This window comes from Callithrix jacchus, chromosome 4, assembly GCF_049354715.1.
Source record: "Callithrix jacchus isolate 240 chromosome 4, calJac240_pri, whole genome shotgun sequence".
Classification (NCBI taxonomy): Eukaryota; Metazoa; Chordata; class Mammalia; order Primates; family Cebidae; genus Callithrix; species Callithrix jacchus.
Window position 1 is genome coordinate 142,909,822 of NC_133505.1, and position 25,597 is coordinate 142,935,418.

The 25,597-nt window shown below is 37.4% G+C and overlaps 1 protein-coding gene across 4 annotated transcripts in view; it reads left to right on the forward strand.

Annotated features, from left to right (window-relative positions):
* PDE7B (phosphodiesterase 7B) overlaps window positions 1-25,597 on the forward strand; it is a 343,532-nt gene that overhangs the window by 270,215 nt on the left and 47,720 nt on the right. For all 4 annotated transcript variants that reach the window (XM_002747056.6, XM_078370131.1, XM_008995119.5 and 1 more), the window contains one exon: window positions 24,443-24,594. In XM_002747056.6, coding sequence (XP_002747102.1) covers window positions 24,443-24,594 — 152 coding nt within the window. The remainder of the gene's footprint in view (window positions 1-24,442; window positions 24,595-25,597) is intronic.

The window sequence follows — 25,597 nt, forward strand, 5'->3', positions numbered from 1 at the left end:
ACCACTGATATATGTCAGTTATGGCATACATATTATATCAATGCTTTGCACAGATAGACTCATTTAATCCCCACAAACTCCCTATCAAGTAGCCACTACTATTTCAGATGAGAAAACTGGGACTAAAAAAGGAGAAATACCTCAACCAGTATCACCCAGCTTGTAAGCCAGAATTTAAACCCCAAATATATAATTGCAGAGCACAAGCTTTTAACCATAGTAGAGTATAATCCTTTTTATCTATGAATTTTTTTTAATGTTCAAAGGCAATAGCTGACGCAGCATACTCCTTTATGTGGAACATATATATGACAAGCATTCCTTTTCAGTATTTTTCACAAATTATGAAAAATTTATTTTTATAGTACATTTAGATTATTTCCTTTTGGAATTAAATGACTTCAGTATCACTGAACAAATATTTCTATAACTGAATGAGAAAATATGTGATTAAACATCTAAAATACTAGATTTTGCAATATTCCTACTGTATTTTCCAATATTCCTGCCACTCTGGTGGAAGATGCCAAATGACAAATTGCACATTTCATCGCCTGACCTTGTGTTCTTTGATAAGAAAGAGAAGGGTGTGGTGGTGACAACTGAGGACACTTGTAAGCTGCCCCCAAAGAAGGAAATGGAATTGCTATTGTGACAAATTAAAGTCAGATTTCTAGCTGCCACCAGTTGCTTTAATTTTTCTCAAGGGGGAGTTGGCTATTTCCTGTCGTGCAAACCATGAATCACTGAAAGAAACAATTTCTCAAAATGTGTATAATATATTAGATAAAAAGCAGAATAGAAAAGTCTGTATCCAAAAAGAAGATCTCAGTTATGTTTTTTAAAATATGCCAGTATCCTAACAAGGGTTCTTTCTAGATGATTCTTGTTTCCTTCTATTTTTCTATTTTTTTCCCCCACTGGAAGCAGTATTCCTTTTATAATCAGAAAAAAATGATATTTAAAAAAATTTTAGTGTCCACCAGAAAGAGAACCTTAACTTTTCTTCTAATGGAATATCAAGATGCAGAAAATAAAATTGCAGCCGTAGGCCAGAAAGTATTATTTAACCGGCCTAAATTGGAAAATTGATTGGAAATTGTGAAGTTGGGTGTTTCTCAAAAGCTATGTATGCTAGCTACTTTGTCACTTAAAAGGGAAATTTATTCCAAAGAGCACAAGATCAAAGTCCTTATTCACATTTAAATAGCACTTTACAGTTCACCAAGCTTTTGAATGAAGACACTGAAAAGATCATTGAGCTTAGCTTTTCATTTTATAAGCAAACAAAAACAAAACAGGCCAAGTGATTCATTGCAAGGTAATGGAAGAGTTAAGCCTTACCTTAAAGATATAAAATAACTTTTAACACTTGTAAAGAGAGGAAAGTAAAACACAAAGATTCCCCTTGAAGGTGATTGGCGTTGGCTCCAGAGCTGGCTGCCTGGGTTTAGATTTCAGCAGCAGTGGCTACAGGACTTGATCTACTGACCCCTGGTCCTCTGGTTTCCCAGGCTAGAAAAGACGGATTCACAGGTGCACACCTCACAGGTTATTGTGGGAAGTAGTGAGTGTGCTTAGAGTGCTAGTACAATACCTGCCACGGTATCAATTCTTTTATTATTATAGATATTAGTATTCCCATTTAAGAAAGGCATAGGATACATAATATAAAGTACTTGACTTAGAGTGAAGTAAAAAATGGCCTTTCAACGCTTTTCAGTTTTCTGTTCTTTCATTATCACAGGTATTTACTGAGGTCCCCCTACAATGCCTACAGCATCACTTTCCAACATGTGGTTGTAAATAAAGTGGTAGAGAGACTGACGGCTGGAAAAGTGAGGCTAGGGAAGATTGCTTTGTATTTTTTTGTTTTTCACAAGACACTGAAGCAAGCTGAAATCATGGTGAGAGGATCAAGCTGAGAAAGAACCATGGAATAAACAGACCGGAAAAATCATAACTGGGAATTAAGTGTCCTGAGAAAATGGGAGGGGATGGCTGGCCTGAGAAAAGGAGGCAGCTCTCCTAACAGCAGGTGGGAAGAAGGAAAAAAGGGAATGGCAGGTTTTACAGCAGAAAAGTAATGAATTCCCCATCTAACAACTTCTCGCTTCTCCGTGAAGTGGCAAGCCAGGTAGAGAGCGGTAGAGATGGGGCAGCCCGAGGGGCCACCAGAGCTTGGTGGGCTTGCTTTTTTGACACTGTATGTCAGTATGGCCCAGAGAGATAGTTCTGTGCTCCACCTGGCCATCAGCAGTCAGTTTCATCAAAAGTATCACAGCGAAATTTCATCAGCAATGTGGTGGCCTGGCACAGTCTTGGTCAGCTAAGTCTTTCCCATTGTTTTCAGCTTTCCCCCCACACTTGGGCTGATATAAATAAGCCTACCACTATTCCCACCCTTCCCTACATGCCCACATTTCCCCCAGCAACACAAACTGAAAAACAAGGAAAACGATCACCTTGTTTCTGACTGCCCTCTCCTTCCTGAGCTCATTTGTGCTCCGTGGGTAATATCATCTATAAGGAAGATCTAGCAGTAGAAACAAGTTTTCCCTGACCCTCGATGTCTGGGCCCTGACACGGCCACCCCAGCCACATGACCATCCACTGCTAGTCATTCATCACATGAAGACAGCTGTGACTGAAGCTAGTTCCAGGCAGGAGTTGAGAGGTTTTCCCTCCTTGCTTTCCTGTGATTCTGGATCCTACAATTCTAGTCTTTTCTCCCAAGAGATGCCAAGAAATGAGGCAAGTAGAAGTCCGGTATCCCCTTCCCTCTCCTAGTTACCATTTTCTGACAATTTTTTATATGTGAGGAAGAAGAATTTCCCAGCTCCTTTTTTCTTTTCTCATTTCTTCATTTTATACCCTGCCGCATTAGCTTTATTTTCTGTTTTGGAGAGAATTCTTGCTAAAGACCAGAAAGCTAAAAATCTATTTTTAGAAAGTCCTCCTTGAAAGACCTAAGATCATCCCTTTAAAAAAAAAAAAAAGGAGAAAAGGTAAACTAGATTACACTATTCACACTTATTGAGCAGCCACTGTGTACCAGGCCATAAGTGCTATAAGAAATAAAGAATGAAAAAAACATTCTGGGAAAGGGCTGATACAGAATTCACTAAAACACCAGCTACATTGGCAGGTGCCAGGGGGTTCTTATGAAGAAACCACTGGACATTCTAGTGAAGGACCTTGTGGAGAGAATGGCATTGGCATTTGGACAATGACTGGATTTTTGCAGTAGAGGTTTTTTAAAGTGCATTCCGAAAATGACCAGGCATGGGAAAATGCTGGATACATTCAAGCACCTTCAGATTCTAGGGTGGATATGTAGTGCTGAAAGGCAGGTATTGCATAGTTTGAAGGAAGTTAATCAGAATTGATGTAAATCAGGTTGAAACCCTTACTAAAAGTTGAGGGTTGGTTAGAACCAGACCAGGGATTATCTTGAATGCCAGTTTATAATTTAATCTTTTTTTAAATGGTGATTTCATTGAGTGTGAGTAAAGAAAAACACATTTTCTTTCCCTCATATCTTATATTGGAAGTGGTTGTTCCTGCTTAATATTAAAACTAAATTACAAAGAAATACCTGGTTTTTCCTGGGTATACAATGAAAATACATTATCTCTTCAATCCCTTAACCCAACCCTCTATGCCTAAGATCAAGAGTGCTTTTATAATATGATATATAGAAACCTCAAAAACTCATCTCTAGTATTCAATTCTGTTTCAAAATTGTTGCATAGACAGTCCAGGATCTCAATCCAATATCAGAGTACAATCTATAATTGCATATTGGAACTCTAAAATTAGCTGATATCTATTGAAAGTGTTCTATGTGCTAAGCACTTTATAACATTATTTATTCCTCTCATAAATGTGGTAGGTTCTGGGTAAATTATTATCGTCAAATGACACAAGAGGCAACAGAAGCACTAAGAAAGAAGTCCAGTAGCTTCTCTACTGGGGCATAGTCAGGTTGCAAAGCTTCGAGGTAGACCCTAGAGATCTTTCTCTGCATCTCTCTGCTGGTAGCTCCCATCACCCTCCCAGCTGAGGATTCATGCTCTTCAGGCAAGCCTTCAGACACACTAAGACTGCTGGAATATTCTTATTCATTCATTTATTCACTCAGTAGATATTGAGCACCTACTATGTGCCAGGCACTGTTCTAATTGCTTAGCTCTTGCAGTGGAAAGTGAACAAATCTCTTTCTTTTCAAAGATCTCTTCTCCAGCTAGGTGCGATGGTTGAGGCCTATAATCTCAGCACTTTGGGAGGCTGAGGCAAGTGGATCACCTGAGGCCAGGAGTTCAAAACCAGCCTGGGCAACATAGCAAGACCCTGTCTCAATCATTCAATCAATCAATCAATCAAACAGTTAGCTGGGTGTGTGGTAATGTGTGCTCCCTAGCTACTCGGGAGGCTGATGTGGGAGCATTTGAGTCCAGGAGTTCCAGGCTGCAATGAGCTGGAAGACACCAACTCTATAAAAGACCTCTTAGTGTTTTCTCTATCACATTTATCCCTCTTGATATAGCAATAATTATTCTTTTAGAGGCAATATTCGGTCTCCAAAATGTCAACATTGTTCTTCATACCACTGCCAAACTATCTCAATATTCACATAAAAAATCATTTTCACGGACAAATAGATTATAACATCTCAGAAGGAAATATCTTCAAAGTTAAGTGCTGTCTAACATATTAAAAGAGAAGCAAGCTCTAGTTGGGAAAACATTCCCTTAGTTGGGAACTGCCAAACAAGGATAACCTGTTTTGAAAGAATTATAGCATAATCCAAAACTCCTAACACAAAAGCTATTTGGGGCATAACTTAGCTCTTCCCCAGTGACTCATGACTTCTCAGAATCTTAGACTGTTTCAGAGTCAATTACTTTAAACGGCAATTATTAACTGGAACTTCAAAACAATCTTAGTGAAGAGTTTAGCTTTCTTATTGTTACCATTTCCATTTGCTGAACCAATTAAGGCCAGTGGTACCACCTGGATTTTGAAAATAAAGCAGTGGGTTTTAATTTCAGCTGTTTGGAAATGACTAACAGAGTACAATAGATGAATTTTATCTAACATTAATAGCTGGATATGTAAGAAACACCCACTCTGGAAATTAAGACATGTCACCATAGTCTGATGACAAGAGTGAGTGTCTTATTCTTGAACTTTCTATTGAACTGCTCTCACCACCTTAAATCACCCTTTGTTATTAGTTTTTAAGTGTCTTAAATAGAGAAGATTAAGTAAATGAATACTTACACTTCTTTAAATACTAGTTAAGAGGCTCTAGTAACCATTTATCAGTAATATTAATGGCATGAAAAATGAGAAAGTGTGACTCAAAGGTGAATTCAGGGCAATTTAAATTATACATAAAAAATTAAAACTTAGATGGAGGAATTAAAAACTTTAAAAATTCCACCCAAATTGTGGAGTGCAATTTTATACACTGAGAAGAAAAATGACAGCAATAAAAATTTTAAAAAGAAAAAAATATTTTTAAAAAAATTGTGCAGTGCGATTTTAAATGGAACCGAGAAACATAAGCAAAGCATCAATGAAATAGTACATGGTTAGAAAAACTATGCAAATGAAAGAACATCAAAATCTCTTTGCTTTATAAAACTCAATGTCAAATGACAGTATCAAGTGTGCACTTCTGGTGCCAAGCTTCAGTTATCTAATCCATATGGAGATCAATGCTACGCCCTCATCTATTTCCTTCTTAGGACTAATGGAAAATGTCCTTCATTTTCATATTATATGAATAAAATATAAGTTCCATGAGGAAAATAACTTAATTTTGTTCATTGCTATATCCTAGAGCCCAGAACAATGCTTTGCACATAGTAGGATCCCCTCAAATATTGGTTGAATGAATAAATATTGGGGGCATTTATTCAAAATGATTTGTTACTAGGGATGGCACATTTATTTTTACTAAAGTTAAATTATACATAACATGCTGACAACAGTGGCTGGAGAGTTCACCCTATTATATGCAGCTTTTCCAAGAAGAGTCTAGTAAACAGTATATTCATGAAGATTATCAATATATGGAGTATATTTTACATCAATATATTACATATATTTTAAATTATTTGTATTTGTGATAAAACAAATATTTAAAATGCAACATTGAGGATTTATTTTAGTAAAAGGAGAATTTGTCTTTTCTAAACAAAGAAAATTATAGGGTATGACTAGATCATTCTTTCTCCTTAAGTCATATTTTCCAAATCTTTAATCCCTTTTAGCACCATTTTCCAAAGCATGGTATGCAAACACAGGCGATCTTTTTGTTACAGAAACAAACTTTTTCCTTTGACTTTAATCATTACATGTATATTTCAATGTGTACTAGAAAAAATATAACTAGCACATCAAATCTGTTTTTTATTGATACTAATTTTATATAAGATCTATGTAAGTAAGGGCCTGGGCATGGTCACTCACACTCGTGATCCCACACTGTGGGAGGCCAACGCAAGAGGATCACTTGAGGACAGGAATTTGAGATCAGCCTGGGAAGAGCTATCTCTTTAAAAAATTAAAAAATAAGCCAGGCATGGTGGTGGTGCACACATGTAGTTCCAGCTACTCAGGAGGCTGAGGTGAGAAGATTACTTAAACCCAGGAGGTCAAGGTTACAACGAGCTATAATACAATTGCTCCAGTGCACTCCAACCTGGGAGATAGGGCAAAGATCCTTCCCATACATACATACATACATAAAATTAAAATAAATAAATGTATTTGATTTTTTAAAAAGATATTATGTAAATAGTGGTATAGGCAGATATGGTAAAAACCATACTAAAGGCAAGTGGATGACTGAGATTTAGGAAACTCTGACCTTAGTTTCTACTTGGAGCAGTGAGACTCAGAGAAAATACTGCATTCTTCTTGCAAAGGTGTTTCCAAGCTTCAGACAGAAACCCATTACACAACACCCTTCCCAGAGATGTTTTTACCCAGTGGAAAGACTTCTAACCCTCTCAGACCCAATGCCTCCTTTTTATAAGACATTTTATAATCTTTACTACCCTAATAGATCCTTTACTCTCTTGAAAGGAAATCTATAGCCTAATGATTCTCACAAATTCGAAAATAAATCATAAGGCCCTAGCTTTTAACATACAAGAAAAGCAACTTATGACCAGTAATGTTTTCACTAAGTGAATGCCTGGGCATAACCACCCTAGAAGGCCTAAGGATATAGTCTATATTGCACCCACATGCAGAATCCCTGTGAATATGGCAGTCCAATGCAGATCAATACAGGTGTATTATGTTGGAAACGCAGTCAGCTGTCATAAGCAGTCTTGCCACTGGTAATTTCCTAAGAAAGGGAACAACTCCTGGGAAAGTCATGTTCACCACTCCCTCCTCCCACCCACAACCCCAAAACAACATTCTTTCCTTAGTTTCCATAGCAGTTACAGTCCTGAAAGGAAATATTTGTATTAAAACTGTACAAGAGAACAACCAGTATGGAAAACAGTGTTGAGATTCCTTAAAGAGCTACAAGTAGGATGACCATTTGATCCAGCAATCCCACTCCTGGGTATCTACCCAGAGGAAGAGAGGTTATTATATGAAAAGGAAACTTGCTCATGCATGTTTATAGCAACACAATTGCAATTGCAAAAATGTGGAATCAACCCAAATGCCCATCAGTTAATGAGTGGATAAAGAAAGTGTGTGTTTGTGTGTGTGTGTGTGTGTGTGTGTGTGTGTGTACACAATGGAATACCACTCAGCCATAAAAAGGAATGAATTAATGGCATTTGCTGCAACCTGGAGACTATTATGCTAAGCAAAATAACTCAGGAATGGAAAACCAAACATCGTATGTTTCCGTTCATAAGTGGGAGCTAAGCTATGAGGATGCAAAGGCATGAGAATGACACAATGGACTCTGGGGACTCAGGGAACGGTGGGAAGGGGTTGATGGTTTAAAGACTACAAATTTAGTTCAGGGTACACTGCACAGGAGATGGGTGCACCAAGATCTCACCGCTACTAAAGAACTTTCTCATGTAACCAAATACAACCTGTTCCCTAATAACCTGGAAATTTTTTTTAATTTAAACTTTACAAAAGAATACTTTGTGATTTCCATAAATATATACATACCTACTATGGACCCACAAAAAGTAATTTTTTTAAAGAAAAGAAAACTTTGTGCTTATCTATCAAACAGTGAAATGAGGTTAGGTTCCGGGTTCAGACCATTATAAACAGGCTTTTCATACATATGAATACCTGACAGCCATTGAAAAGCTGAAGGTGATACAGGATGATCCTCTGCTGTGTGGAAGAGCCCCACACACTTTGCGACCTCCCACATCCCTGGCTGCCTTCCATTAAATTCCATTCTGGCCATTTCTATCATTTTGACAACCAAAAATGCCCCCAACATTTCCCCAGTGCCTCCTAGGGAGTAATGCCTCCCACATTGAACTCATAAATCCCAGTAGCCCTCAAGGATTTATTTGTTTTTTTAGGCTATCCATTATTACTACCTAGACTGTAGTCATTAAGCCCCTTTGGGCTTTTGATTTATTAGTGATAGCTTTTGGTTCCAAAGTGTCTTAAACATGAAAGATGATGATGAAATAATAAGGCTATTGTCAATAATATTCTATTATTATTACAGAAGTGTTATTGTTGGTGGCTTGTTATTAACTATAAAATTTCTTTGACTTAAACTTTTTTAAACCAACTTTGGCTTAAAGTTGGTAAAAAAAAAAATATTGTTAAAACAAATTTCAGAAACTGTGGTTGCTCTTAAGAAAAATACTCAGAGTTAGGGCTCCTGAAAAATTCTGAAATTCAATATAATTAGAAATCTGGTTACTGAAAATCAGATAGTTTTAAAATTATCTAAGCATCTCAGGGCTGCAAATTTTGACAGCACAGTTTTAAAAACAGATTCTTGGCATAATATTGAGTGGGTTTTGACCAAGTCATACTGAGAAATTTGCAACTGCAGCATTCACTGGGGTGAACGCAAAAGAGAAAAAAACATTAATGAAAACTTTCCAGGATGAAAGACCTTAAACTTAACTTCTGAACTTTTTGCTCTGCTGTGATCCTTCTGACACTTTGAAGAATGATTCTGGATGGGCTCCAAATAGCATACTCCTCACTCCTCATTCTTAAACAGTGTGAAATCTGTCAACCCAACCAGGTCATCAAGAGGGCAGACTGCCACTTGTCATTACTGAGAGGGGTGTTCTCTAGGACACTGAAAATGTTAGGCAGGTCTTGCTTTTCATCAAGAGCTAGGGCCTGGCATTTTGAGGAAGACACTGAATTTCTATTCATTGGGAAAGGTAGCTTAGCACGCACCTGTGTGCAAATGAAGTATGCCCCATTCAGTTTACCAGCGTGATCCTTTGACATCATTCCCCTCAACAGAAAGCTGATGATAAAAAATAACCCATAGGGCTTTATTTGCAAAAATGGAAAGCTCAAAACACTTGCCTCAGCTCAAGATAGAACCTAATGTTTTTAAATTAATTCTAATCATGAGACAAAGAAACAAATCAGTTAATGAGAAGCATGGGAACTGTTTGAATGCCTGTTCTTCTGCTTGTTACATGTGCTTTCCTGAGTTTTTTAACGTGTTGGTACTCTGTTTCTCTGCTTATAAACCTAGAATCAGATAAGTATTATTAGCTCTGGTTATTTTGTTGTGAGAAACTGGGAACCTCCCTGGCAAAATTACCAAGTGGTTGGAGTTTTCCTTTGACTTTCAGCCCTTCTATATTCATGCCATTGAGCTAAGCCCTAGGGATTATAGGTAAATAAGGCATAGTCCCTGCCCTCAAGGAACTAACAGTTTAGTGGGTTAGAAAGACAAGTAAATATGACAATGCAGATATGGCTGAAGAACTGCTTTGCTGAACTGCTTTTGCTTTTGTGGGGTTGCTTTGGGAGCCCAGCACACCAGCCACCATGAGGAAAAGACTAGGAAGACTTTCCACCCAGTCATCTTCTTTCTCCTCTCTCTGTCCCTTTGTCCCATCTTCCTGCTCTCCCCAAAGCCAAGCCACCCTATGACTTCCCTTCTGAGGTAGAACCCCAAGCTTTAGACTGTTCCTTCTGCCCCCTTCCATCAGAACCTATTCATCTGGCATTGCCTACCTAATTGCAAACTAATTCAAGCTAAGGCATTCATTGATTCATTAACTAACTCTTTCTGAGTGATTAGTTGCATTCTGACTGGAGCAGTCCATACACTCTACCAATCTTTATTGAACATATACTATGTGGGTTAATTTCAATCTTTTACCTAAAAGATTGGTGAGTGGAAGAACCAAGCCTTGAATCTCATTCTAGGCCAAGTAGCCTTTCCTCAGAAATAGTTTTCTTATTCCATTTCATCACAGCCTGCAGGCTCTGCCTAGCTTGGCAGCCCCTCTGGCAGAGACTCTACATATAGCAATAGGATGGTGCTAAGGCTCATCTATGTGGAGATGGGACATATACCAGAGAGAATGGAGAACACTGTCATGGCACCATAGCTGCTCCTGGAGATCCCAACCCCAGGAGGGAAACTGCTTAGGTATCCAGCCACACTACTTGCCCACTGGAAGAGCAGCTGGAAGTCCCAGGAGAGGGCAGAGATTTCCTCCCGCCACACCTCTCTCCGCTCCCCATCCCAGGGCCACTGTTTTTGGCTGCTGCTGCATGGAAGGATAGGAGTGAGGTCCCCTTATTCCCTTATTGACAGGAAACTCTCCAGGAGCAGAGACTGTATCTTCCTCATCTTTGCATCACCAGCACCCAGCCCAGTGTCTAAGCCACAATAAACCCTCAGTTAATGTTTGGAGAAGGGAAAGGAAAGAAAGGGAAGGGTGAGCTATTGAGACAATCGAGAATACTTCTCTTTGGCCTTTCTACAAGTACTTAGCTAAGTTTATTCTAAACTGCTAGGTCTCTACCTCCTGCTTCTCTCTGTCCCCTCCTTCTGACACAGCAATGAAACTCTTCTTTCTGAGCAATCCAATGTTAATAACCTAGGATGAGAGAAGGCAAGAGAAACCTCAATGCAAACAGCGCACATCCTTTTTTGTGCATTTCTATGCCCCCTCACTTTCATCCCATGCCATTTGCATCTCCACAGGTCCTACTTGAGTGGGTTTTGCTGTGACCTTAGCAGGGATGGTATGTATATATTCATATTTTTCCAATATAGGCGCATATAAGCTTGTTCTCAGAGCTCTATAGTTTTCATAGTCATAAGAATAAAAACATTTTTCTGATTGACCACTCCATCCCTGCCATGATTCTTTACCTCATCTGGAAGGGTGTGCAGGACCCAGCCCATTACCAGAAAGGATATAACCTCATAGAGGGCAACTCTCAAACCCATATGGGATTCACAGGGTGGTGCCAAAAACTTCTTACATTTCTTCTCAGACTACCTTTCACTGGTACAGAGACCTCCTCCAATGGGTGCTTGAAGGGCCCCTCTCTTTTGATCTCCCTTTCTCATTCCTTCTCTACTGCTCTGTCTTCTTGCCCTCTCTACCTGGCCACACCCCCTACATATACACCAGGTGCCATCTTGCCTTCATCCCATGTGGAAAGAAAGGCTTCTGACTCCATCAAGTGTGAGGGGCAAAGTAGATCATCACTTTCTGAGAATGGAGCACCTGCTAGACAAATAATCATTGTTTCTCTTTCTCATATTTTTCCTTATACACTATTTTAATTTCTAGGCATTTTTATAATAAACCCCTCCTTACCTGCCACAGCTAAAGTAGAAACAAAAGCAGTCAAGATGATAAAGAGCCAATCCCACCACCTTTCTCTGGGTAGCTGAGGGCAGAAACACTCAAATATTCTTGTATTAGTCCATTTTCACGCTACTGATAAAGACATTCCCGAGACTGGGTCATTTGTAAAGATACAGAGGTTTGATGGACTCAGTGCTTCATGGCTGGGGAGACCTCACAATCATGGCAGAAGGTGAAAGGCACATCTTACATGGCAGTGGCAAGAGAGAAGTGAAAGCCAAGCGAAAGGAGTTCCCCCTTATAAAACCATCAGATCTCGTGAGACTTATTTACTACCATGGAAACAGTATGGGGGAAACCACCCCATTATTCAATTATCTCCCACTGGGTCCCTCCCATAACACAAGGGGAATTAGGGGAGCTACCATTCAAGATGAGATTTGGGTGAGGACACAGCCAAATGATATCAATTCTGTTGTTTGATGTGGTTTGGTACCACAGTGCCTTGCAAAGAGTAGGTGTTCCATGGATATTTATTGGTGGAGCCTTCCCAGTGTTCATCAGACTGCAAAAAACAAAAAGCCATTTCACTCCTGAACTGCTTCCAGTTCATTCATTGACAACTACCAAAGAATATTATGTATTTATTATACAGCCATTCCTGATGAATACATTATGCAACATTATCAAGGGAGGAAGAGATATTTAGAAAACACATAAAAGACGAGAAAGGAAAAAAGAAAGATGACAATGCTCATGGGCCATGTTAAGCAAGGAAAGATTATGGATTATGCTCTGACACCATGACTCTATCAACAGATGTCCCTCCAGATAAAATTGCCGGTGACATTAAGGCTTGACTCCAAAGGGTTAAACACAAGGCCTGTGTGCATCCCAGCAGTTTTGTTTTTTTTTTCCAGCTGCCTCTTTGCCCAAGTACCTCCCACTCTCCCTTCCCCACAAGCTGCTGCTCCACTCTATGTACATAACAAAAATGTTTGTCTTTTCCAAAGCTAGAGGCACTAACCAATGTCTGTGAATTTCTTTGTGTAAGAACATAATAATCAAATCACATTAAGTCAGTGTCAAGTGAGACATGTGTTTTCAATTTTAAAACCCACAAGTGATTTAGTATTTATTTCCTAATAACTTCATTTGTACATTTAGTGAAAGAAATAGGAAAGTCACACACATAGAATCGCTTCCAAACTTTGCTATGAAATTATTTCCCTAGTTGTTTTCTAGTTATTTTACAAGTTGTCTTTCAATATTAGCATTATGGTATTTCTCACTCTCTTGTTCAAGTTTAATTTTCAGCCTTTACAACTTTGATTTTTAAACACTTGTATTTATGAATTACACAGTTAGAAAGAATGAGTAAGAAATGTCATTATATTGTTTCTGTTTTACTATACTTTTTATTGGGGTAAATAACTCATAATATGAGATCTACCATCTTAGCAAATTTTTAAGTGTGTAGTAGTCTTGTTAACTGGAAGTACAATGTTGTGCAGCAGGCCTCTAGAACTTTCTTATCTCGCATGACTGAAACTCCATATCCCTTCAACAGTGATTTCCCATTTCCACTTCCCCCACAACCACCATTCTACTTTCTGAATCTATTAGTTTGGCTACTTCACTATACTTTTTTTTAAAGGAAGGAAACTTAAAATCCTTTGGGTGCTGATATATCATTTTGGATCACTATCTCCCAGAGAAAATAGGGTCCTGTGCTAGACTGCCTTACGTCTCCACTCTTTGCCCTTTCCTGTAAAAAAGCAGGATATAGTGACCCGAGCATCATCTTCAAGATCAGAAAGACCCAGGTTCTAGTCCCTTCTCTGTGACTTATCCATTGCATGGGTAAATTATTAAACCTTTCGAAACTCATTTATTCATCTGTAAGATGTATCTATTTTAATAGCAACTTCACAATACCTACTTTTATGAAAATTAATTGGAACACAAATGTAAATTACCTAGTAGGTGCTCAATATTTTGGTTTCATTACCCCAGCTGCAAGCCCTAGTCTCGCTATGGATTGAATACATGGAATAGGAGTCTCAGTGTGTTTGTTCTAGATGAAATACATCAGATATATCTTTGGGAACCGTTCAGATACTCATGTGGGTGGACACTGCAGTAGTCATCTAAAACAATTCTTTCTTCTCTCTGAACTAGTTCAGTGTGAAAATACATAGTTTTCCATGGCATGTTAATGTCTTAATGAAACCTGCTTCCTTAAGAGTGTCCTACACCAAGAGTACAGACATGATTAGTCCTAAGGTGTCACTATAATCCATAGAGAGCCATGGGCCCTAAGAGAGAAATCTCAGTGCACAGGTAAATTTCTCAAGTTCTCTGAGGAGCTAAGGATAGATATTTACATTTAAAGAGTTATATTCCAATCACATATAAAAACCACATAATTAAATCACAGAATCCACTCCAATAAAATATAATTCAAGCAGCCTTTGTAAATTAGTAACCTATAAAGGAAAAGTAATTAGCTTCCAATGCATTCCCTTTCTAAAGAATTAAGCATAAAGGCTTTCTTTCTGGAAGTTTTTAGAAACTAAAGTTTCTATCTACACCTCTACCAATGGGTAAAGTTCGTACTAATCTACCATCATTCTAAAGATGCACTTATTTAGGAAAATGCAACAAATTCAGAAAAGAAATAGAGGTTCAAGTTCTTCTATACAGGGGATCATCCCTATTATCTGATATGTTAGATGAATGAATCTTGCCTGTTCTGGACAATTACTTCAATTCAACAATTACATAGTAGCACCTATCACGAGCCAGATAATGCACTACAGTAGGCAGAGGAACAGCTTACACTCAATCAGTAGTCATCTCATTCCTTCATTCCTTCTTTCAGTAAACACCTTTTAAGCCAGGCTTACATGGTCCTAGCCTAATAGGATTTGCAGCAGTGCTCAGCATCTGCCGCATAGCAAGAGAGCCAGGAGGAGAGCTGAATGCCTCTGACCAGGAGGCCAGGAGAAAATACTTGAGGTGGGCTGCTGAAGGACTGATAGCATTTCAACAGGTGGGGAGAATATTCAGTTCAGAAGGAATGTGGGAATCCAGATAGAAAGAGAAGACTATGGGTGGTCATGGCATAAAAACAGCAAGAGCAGAGATATCTGCAGGGTACTTTTTGGCGGTAAAAATGAAAAAGTTGGCATCACGTTGTGGAGGGCCATGAATGCCAGAATAAATCACATAAACTTAATTAAGGAGACATTGGGGGACCACTGAAGGACTTGGAGCAGAGGTTGTGCCTGACAAACAAATCTGTCGGTGGTAGGTGAGATAGACCGAAAGGGTTGACTGAAGGCACTCAGATGCGTTAATCCAGTATCTTGAGACAGAGAGTAAACTAGCAGAGAGAGTGACAGGAGAGAAGCAGTTGTATGTTACAGCACACATCTGGAACTTTTGCAGTCAAACATGACATCCCAAACCTATCTCCCAGACAAAAGACCCCTTGCTTTAAATGTACGCTGAGAACTAGAGAGTTAACACAGCAGTTTCTAACCCCTGGAGACTTAGAATCAACTGAAAGTTTGGTCACTCAATTTGCTCACCACAAACCGTTGCCCTCAAAACTCCAGATTTGCTAAACATTTCAAACTCTGAGAAGCGGAGGGGTCCATAAAACCACATTGCGCCTGGCACGTATTACTTCTTTAGGACTGAGGAAACTTGATCTGCTTCTTACTAATCTATTTAAATTTCCTTTAAACTGGGATTTCGAAAAACTTTTCTATTGCCTAGAGAAACCATAAGAGCTTACTTTTAAAGCCTTTTTTCCCCTCCTTACAAAAAGCAAACAATAGTTTCTAACCATCCCTGAACCCCGGATGTCAGAGATTCGTAATCCATTTGTTGGGATGGAGATTATGGTAGGCAAAAAAAAAAAATCAGCTAGAAATGACAGATTTTGCCAAAAATCCATGTGTTGCATGGTTAAGGAGACAAGCATTTGATTCTCTTGAACACCTTCCAAGTGTGCTGTCTGCAAGTGACCCAGCCGTTGAGCAGTCAGCTAGGAAGGAGCTCATTCTATTCCATGACTCAAATCAGCCATGTTGGTTTTCCCTTCACTGTCAAGAACATAAAAGAAAAATGGCAATTGAAAAAAAATAAGCATGTTAAAAAGGAGAGCGAGAGAAACAATTTCACTTTGCCTTTAAGACTTTCCTAGTCCTCCACCTCCTCCTCCCACTCGGTGGCAATGTTGAAACAAAGCTCTTCTAGTGACAGCCATCAAGAAGTCGTGAGTATCTTTTGTACACAGAAGAGCTAATGACATGAGGCTTTGATACATTCTATTCAAAACCTGAGTTTGGAGAACTTAAAATAAATTTGAGTTCCTTTAAACTCAAACGGATTTCCCAACTTCAAATTAAATTTTAAGATGATGGTTTACTTTGGTTTAGGCTTTTTTCTCCCTTTCTTACTTTTTTTCTCTCTCTTTTCGGTGGTTTTATTATTGTTGTAGTGTTTTGTTGTGTGTGTTTTTACATGGTTTTTAATATTTACAACTGATCTTACTTTTCTATTAAAAATTAAGTCTAGCAAATGCCCTGAATGTTAAGAAATTTAATTTCTTTTTGCCTTAAATTGCTTAGAATTTCAAAGTCATTTATAATGACTTTGTCTTAAAAATAGGTTCATCCACGTGAGAAAATCTCCACACTTGATGATGTTAAGGGCCAAATAATATATTTGGTTGTCATCAGTTTCTACCCATCATTTTCTGACCACTGAAAATATACACAGGAAGAAATAAACAAATATGACCATCCATTTATGACCAGTGGTGATTTCTGAAAGGCTAGGGGAGATATAATATTTTATTTTAAAATGTTTTCTGGCAGCTAGTTATTTTATGAATAAATGGAACTTTAATATCTAGAGATGCTAAACTGTGAAAGGGGGGATTTGAATACTGAAATCATTACAACCAAGTCTAAGTTATGAAATTTGCTAAAAGCACATGAAAATAAACCGAAGTGTTTAATACATTAAAGTGACCGCTGGGCTCATCCAGAGAACATCTTTGGCACTTCATCAAAGTCTATACTGTAAGTTCCAGAAATCAGTCAATACTGTTTTCTACACACGACTTCTTTAAATATTTTTTAATTTCTTAAAGAAGTCCATTTAAAAATTATTTTTACATGGTGACTGTATCTTAGGCTAGGTTACTTCCATCTTAAAACTGTCATGTATGCTTTCAAGAAAACTGTCATCTTAGACAACAGTAACCTTCCAATTTTGCAGGGATCGTGAACCCTGAACTAGTAGAACGTGTGAAAGAGTGGAAGAGCTGCGCTGTAAATCTGCTACTTGTGCTTTAGAACACTTAAAGCCAATCTAATAGTTTCTCCTGTTTTTTAAAGCTGCATATTGAAAACAAGAATTTCACCCTGATTTCTCCCGAGTTCAGCATTCTTGAACTTAGATGAGAGCACACACATCAGGAAAGTAATTTAATTCCATCAGTGTGTATTTCACACCTATAACTTGTAGGACTTTGTGGAAATTCAAAGAAAATTTAACAGAAATCTGGTCTTTAAAACCTTACAGCCTAATAAGAAAGTCAGATATGTGAATAAGAGTGAAGTTTGCAACCATACAAGACGCAATTGAGTGTTATAGCACAAGTCAAAAAAAGCAAAGGAAAAAAGGGCGACTATAGACAATAATAACTGTACATTGAAAAAGTAACTAAGAGTATAATTGGATTCTTTGCAACAGAAAGGATAAATGCTTGAAGGCATGAATACCCCATTTTCTATGATGTGATATTACACATTGCATGTCTGTATCAAAAGATCTCATGTACCCCATAAATACATATAAACTTACTATGTAACCACAAAATTAAAAATAATTATAGAAAATGAAAAATAAAATAAATAATGACAAAAAAAGCAAAGGACATTGGCAGTGGCAAGAACACTTGGACCCTGGAACTCCATATTGAGGTTGATTCAGAAAATGATTATAAAAATTAACATGTACAAGTTTTAGCATCTTCCATTTAACCAGTTGGCTTATTGTTCAAAAAGAGCATTTAACAATGATGTCTCTGTATATGAAGAGAATTTATTCAAATTTAATTAAAAATTTTTTTACTGTTTTCATTATATGTAAGATCATTATACACTAGATACCAGGGGTCACAAAGGGTGATTAAATGGTTTCTGACTTTGGGGTGTAATAGTTGTTTACCAATAACTCTGTAGTACAAGACATATTTAAAAAATCCTATAACGGATGCAGTGGTACATGACTGTAATCCCAGCTACTCTGGAGGCTGAGGTGGGAGAACTGTTTTTAGGGCAGGAGTTTGAGGTTGTAGCACACTATGATTGCGCACCTGTGAATAGCTACCACACTCCAGCCTGGGCAGTATAGCAAGACTGTCACTTACAAAAAAATCCCATAAAAGAAAGATAAACAAAGCCTAGGAATAGCCACTAAGCAAGCAAGAAATTTTATTAGAATAATTACTAGCTCAATAATTATCAAAGTAGGGCTTAATAACACATTATAAGAAGTTCAGCTGGACTGATGCTCAAAAGTGCTAATATTAGGTTTATGTAGTTGGATCTCCATGGGTGCTTACAGCCAGCTCTGCTCACTTAAACATAAAGGCTTTCTTTGTTCTCACATCACCTGAGCTACTTCTGCACCAATTACTAACTACTCGACTTCTGGAAACAGTTGGCATAGACCTATTTCAGGGAACCAGGTATACAGTTGACAGAAACAGCCTCATCATATAGATATATTTAAAGCTTTTTTAAATCTCAGATATTTATTCTAGGTTTAAGATTTCTCCTAGTACCAAAATTAGTCAGCCCCATATACAGAGAATATGCCATAGAGAAGGTACTCAAAAATAAAAATAATTTTAACGTATTTTTCCATTTAAGCCAACCCCAACTCGTAAAATTTAAAAATTGCTCTACTGGCAGTGCCAATACAAACTGTGTATTCCTAAAATTAGCACCAAAGTAGTGCAAAAACGCATTAATATGTAGATATTTGTGATATTTACAAAAGAAAAAGTGAGCAGAAAACGAATTTTATAGTTCGGGTCAATGCTCACATAGATAAGGCAATGAAACATTCTGGAACACCTTTTTATAACTATTCCAATTGAGAATTTGGAAACCATAAAATAATAAAATCCAAACAAAGGTGCATTAGGATAACTGTAAATGCCTTCAGGTAATGATTTGTAAAACTGTATAAAGGTCTTAAATAAACCTGTCATTTTGTTACTAGGCACACTGTTAACATTCCCTAGATTTTTACAAGAGGAACCTAGCTGAGCTATCTGCAAGATTTAGGTTAATCATTTAAGTTTCTATCCAGAAATACATGTCACTATACCCTTAATTATCAAAGTAAATATGGTAGCTATGCAGTGGAAGTCCTTTTGGAAACAAATATATCAGATCTTTATCAATAATTAACACATTTAAATACCTCAAAAAGGAGGACCTTGTACTAGTATGTAGAGGGTGCTTTATTCACAGATTGTTATATGAATTTTTTTCTCCAAACTATATCTTCAGCGTCTTATATCTTGATTTTTCATGATCTCACAAAACACAAAATGCTCCCTAAATGACACTTGATTGATAAATTATTATTAGTTTAAATAAACGTATTTTTCTTGGATTGTTGCATGTTCTTCCCCTTTAGAAAGCTACCTTGAGGCTTCGTTTTCCAATTAGCTTTATGTATGTCCTTAAATAAGAAAATTAAGTGCTACTGTTTTCACAAATGACTATGTAGCATTCCTTCTGAATCATTTTCTTGTTAATCAAAGGATAACCCAGATAGAAGTTAAATGGAGTGGTCATGCCCTGCCTTGGTATTTTAGAAAATATTGGCCACCAGTTAGCACTGCCACTTGTCAGATACCTACTTGCCCTTCTGAGACAGTAGATTTGAAAGTACACAAAGACTACACATCATGATGACCAATTTGTTCAAAAACTTTGAACATTTTTATGGGGAAAGACATTGTATGCTACATTTTTTAAGCATCAGAAAAAATTATGAAAAGATATGTTGGCTAGCTTTATTTTATTATTGTATTTTTTTTTACACCATCTGAGTTTGCACTTCAAAGACTGGCCAAGTGTGGTAGCTCACGCTTATAATCCCAGCATGTATGTTTGGCCCAGGCAGGAGGATCACCAGCCCTAGCAACACAGTGATACCCCATCTCTATTATTTTTTTTAATTTGAAAAAGAAAGATGCAAGACAGGCTAGAGTGAGGGGAAAGAGACACTGGCCTTACTTAAAATTTAGGGGAGTACTAAATAATTCAGTGATCAAGATGTGTCATATCTTAATGCAATATTTTTAAAAATCAAAACAGAAACCAAAAGAAGTCATGAGAAACCATATGTCAAAACTTTGAATAAAGATCAAAAGAGGTCTGCATTCTGTTATGTTACTGAAATAGGCAAGGAATCTTGCTGTTTTCTTCTTTGTTGTAAAGATAAAAACAGATCTAAGTATCTCCAGCTGCTGGCATCATTAGTTTAGTAATACTTTAGTCTAAATTACTGAAGAGTAACCATTATTTTCTATCATCTACGCTTATGATAGGTCACTTCATTTCAATGTCAGTATCTTAGCTGTGAATCTTCCCAAAGTACTACACTACTTGGAAAGCTAAAGAGAAGTTTAAGAAATAATCCATCATTTCAATTTGCTGTGTTTGTGGGATAGTCCCATCATTCAGGGTTATGTTACTTGTTTCTGAGTTTACTATATAAATATAGGTATACTTTCAGCCACATAACACATTTTCTTTTAGTATTTTGGAATGGGGGGATTTTTCTAGAGTATGAAAAAAAGGAAAAGATCATCTACAGGTATTTTCTTTTAGATTTTTCTTATACATAACACTGGAATAATTTGTTTATTGAATAATTGGTTTCATTCTATATAGCGCTATTGCAACATTTCTTTACTTTTCCATGTAGCAAAACTCCTTAAAAGAATGGTCTACACTTCATATTGTTTCAAACTTTGTCTACACATTTTTTCCCTTCTTAAATTTTTATCATAACTTCAATGAATCAAAAATCTGCAAGAATACTCATATACTCTTTCTCCATATGCACCATTTGTTATATTTTGCAATCTTTGCCTTACTGCTATACATTTTTCTTAACACTTTATTATACATATTATGCCACTTTATTCCTAAATATTTCAGCATGTGTTTTCTAAGAATGAAGGCATTCTTTTGTAATCACGCTTCAGTTATCACATTTAAGAAGTTTAACATGGATTTGGATTTATGCATGAGACATTGGTGTTATATATTAGATATAACACTAATGTTATATCTAAAATAACATAATATTAGATATGTAAGTGTTATATATTAGATATAACACTAATGTCTCATGAATAAATCCAAATCCAAAATTGTCCTCATAACATCATTTATTAAATTTTTTTCTGATCCAGAATGCAGCTAAGGGTCATGTGTTGCATTTAGCGCACTGTCTCTGGTATCCATTGTTATGAAACAATACCTAAGGTTGCGTTTGTCTTTCATGATATCAACACTTTTTAAGAGTGCACAGGCTGGTTATTTTGTGGAGTGTCCTTTAATGATTTTTTCTAATGTTTCCTCTTTATTGAAATCAAATATGCATTTGGGGCAGTAACACAGTATGCATGATGTTGTATCCTCAATGCATTATATCAGGGAGAGCATGATGTCAGTTTCCGGTGGTATTAACTTGGATTTCTTAGGGAAGGCGATGCCCCCTCTGCATTTTTCCACTAAAATTTACACATTTTTTTCTTCTCCAAGTAATAAGTCTTCTGTGGGTAAATGCTTTGATACTGGGTAATTGCCCTATTGCTTTTTAAACTTTCACTTAATAATTTTACTATCTGTTAATGATTCTGGCCTTTGTAGTAAAGATAAAATCAGATCTAAACTTAGTATCTCCAGCTCATGACATCATTAGTTTAGTAATAGTCAAAATTCGTGAATAGTAACCATTCACTATTCAGTGAACCAGTCATTACCATATTGACTGCAAAATGGTAATTTTCCAACTATTATTTCTTCTACATTTATTGATTGGCTCATTCTGCAAGGAAGAGATTTCACTTTTTCTCATGTATTTACTTACTTACCTTACCACTGGTATGAACTCATTGGTTCTTACTTCAGCCAATGGTTTATAATTCTTTTGTTATTCATTTTGAGGCTCAAATTTTCCCATATTTTCTCAGAAAGACCCCTTGATGTTGCCACCCTTCTATCATTTTTAAATGATTCCATCAGTTTTTGAGCTCTCCCTTATTTTCTGGTATAACAAGATGCTACAGTTCATCTGGTACATTTTCCATCCCAGCCTTAGAATTGGCTATTTCATCAAGATAAATCCGGTTCCTATTAGCAAAAAGTCATATTTGAAAACAAAAATCTGGGTGCTAGATATGCTCATTGCTCCAGTGTGTGACTGCTTCTAGGCACACAATAAAATGTGCTCAAGTACTTTGTGCAGTTCATGGCCATGTCTCAGTCTTCATGGTACCTGACCCATTAGCAGCATTTAATTTTGATGATCACAGCTTCCTCTTGGCAATACAGTCTTCATGAAGCTTCTAGGAAATGATGGTCTCTTGGTTTTCCTCTGTCCTCAGTGGGATACTCCTTCCCACTCCCCTTTAAGTTTCCCTACTTTTCTCTATCCCAATGTAAAGTTGAGGTAGAGTCCAAAACCCAGACTTTGATCCTTTTCTCATATGTATGTATACTTACTCCCTAGGTAGTCTCATCCGACAACTCTCAAGGTTTTTTCTCAAACCCAGTCTTCTCCCTCAAGCTCTGGATTTTATGTTTATTTATTTCTACTTAACATGTTCACCTGCATCTCCAATAGATGTCTAAATACAACATATATAAAATCAAACCTTTCCAGACCTGGTCCACCAGTAGCCTCCCCTTACATTATACCTTTGTATGCATAATGCACCCTAAATAACAAACTGATTTTGGTCATTCACTGCCGTCAGGGAGCACCCATTGTTTCCTCTGCCTCTGCCATCTGTTGTGATTTTGAGTTCCATAGAGGAAAGGGGGAGAAGGGAGAAGGTAGGACAGAAGCCAAAATGACTTTACATATGAGCTGTGCATTTCCTACGAGACTGTTAAATTGACTCTACATTCAAAATTGGCAGCAGATGTCACTAATGTGGACCTAGAGTGATTCATATAATTTCAGCTAAGATAAGAAATATCTTGATAGACGTTCAAATGTGTTTGGGGTATTTCTGCACAATCACTGCGATGTCAACAGTCAGGTTTTGAAAGGCACATGTAAAATGAGTATTAAAATATTTCTACTGGTGGCCAGGCATGGTGGCTCATGCCTGTCATCTCAGCACTTTGGGAGGCTGAGGCAGATGGATCAGGTTAGGTGTTCAAGACCAGCCTCGCCAAGATGGTAAAACCCCATCTCTACTAATAATAAAAAAATTAGCTGGGCGTGGTGGTGGGTGCCTGTAATCCTAGCTACTTAGGAGGCTGAGGCAGAGAATTGCTTGAACCCAGGAGTCAGAGGTTGCAGTGAGCTGAGATGGCACCACTGCCTTCCAGCCTGGGCAACAGAGCGAGACTCAGTCTCAAAAAAAAAAAATCTCTACTGTTAAGATTAGATTTTCATGGCAACCAGTAAAAAAGAAGGCATCATTAGGAAGTAAACATCCCTGCTTCTTATCAGGGCATCCAGTTCACTCCGTGCTAAGATTTTTGGTTCCTTTGCCAGTGATGTTCCTGGGACATTCGGAACCATTTCCTCATATGTAAACTGGTGTAGTCACAACTCTTCTAATTAGGTGGAAAAGTTCATCATACTAGACAGAGTGTGGGATGAGAACTTGGTCTACATGTTTGAGTCTCCAGTTCAATTCCACTGTAGTAGAAAAAGAATAACTGCTCATTTCAAATGCACGCAGAAGTGTCTGAATTTCACTTATCATACCAGCATCATTAACAAGAAAATGAAATTCTCAATTAATATATTTCATGGCCTTCCAAAATTACATTCTGAAACACCTTGACATTTTAGTAAGTGTAATATATAAGAAATATCAATATTAGGTAGGCCAGGCGTGGTGGTTCTCTCCTATAATCCCAGCCGTTTGGGAGGCCAAGGTGAGTGAATAGCTTCAGCTCAGGAGTTCAAGACCAGCCTGGGCAACATGGTAAAAACTCATCTCTACAAAAAAAATATAAAACTTAGTCAGTCAGACATGGTGGTGCATGCCTGTAGTCCCAAGTACTCAGGAGGCTCAAGTACCCTTGAGCCCAGAAGGCAGAGGTTGAAGTGAGCCAAGATTGCGCCACTGCACTCCACCCTGTCTCAAAAAAATAAATAAGTAAAAAATAAAAAAAAGAAAGAAATGTTAGGTATGTTCATGAAGCATTTCAAATGTAGAGTTCAATAGGCCATGTTCTTAGAAGCATAGAGAGCATCTTTTAAATTTCTCTGCTTTTTAATACATTATATTTTTACAGAGTGGAGAAAACTGGCTCTTTTTTAAATATACAAATTTCTTGACTTGATGACTTTCACAGATACAACATACTCAGGGGAGATTGGCACCAAGAAAAAGGTGAAAAGACTATTAAGCTTTCAGAGATACTTCCATGCATCAAGGCTGCTTCGTGGAATTATACCACAAGCCCCTCTCCACCTGCTGGATGAAGACTACCTTGGACAAGCAAGGGTAAGCTGACTGCCCTCTGTCTCCTCACAGTAGGCTGGTGACCCAGAGCATGTGCCCAGCTGATAGCCCTGGGGTTGGAGTCCTACTAAGCATCTGAGGAGCTCTGTGACCCTGAGTGCATTATTCTGTACATCTGGACTTGTTCCTCTAATAGAAAATGAAATTAACAGAAACATCCCCCTTATGAGGTGTATGAAGTAAACCGCGTTTATATGCTTTATATACCCATGCCTAACACATACTAACCATTTTCATTTTTATAAAGGTACAAAACATATTTGCACAATACTAAATAAAGCAAAAATTTTGGACTGATGGATTACTAATGAGAGAATAACTAAATTTTTTAATTCATTAAATTATCTCATTGTAATGGCTACACTAAAAATAACCCAATAATTATCAACTCTTAATTCTACTTTAGGCAGTTAATGCAGTGTATTTTCCTTTTCATAATTTTTAATTCATTTGAAAAAATCTTAATAATGCCATAATTATTTTTGTAATGCACTGATCTAACTGAGAGTAGATATTAATGTATGACAATCTGAAAAATGTGTACAGGTTATGTCTAACCCAAACTGCCAGAGGAATTTAAATTTCAGCAATAAATGCCCCAGTTTATACAGAGATCAAAGATAGATTTTATAGCTTATGTGCTAAGTAATATTACACTAATTATATCTATTAAGAAATATATACTACTTCTTGCGTCATATCTATAATCCCAGTACTTTGAGAGGCTGAGGCAGGAGGATTGCTTAAACTCAGGAGGTCAAGGCTGCAATGAGGTATTATGATGCTACTGCACTTCAGCCTGGGGGACAGAGTGAGACTAGGTCTTAAAAAGAAAGAAGGAAAAGAAAGAAAAGAAGGGAAAGAGGGAAGGAGGGAGGGGAAAAGAAAGAGAAAGAAGGAGGAGGAGGGAGAGGGAGGGAAGAAAAAGAAGGAAGGGAAGGGGAGGGGAAAGAAGGGAAGGGGAGGGGAAAAAAGGAAAGGGGAG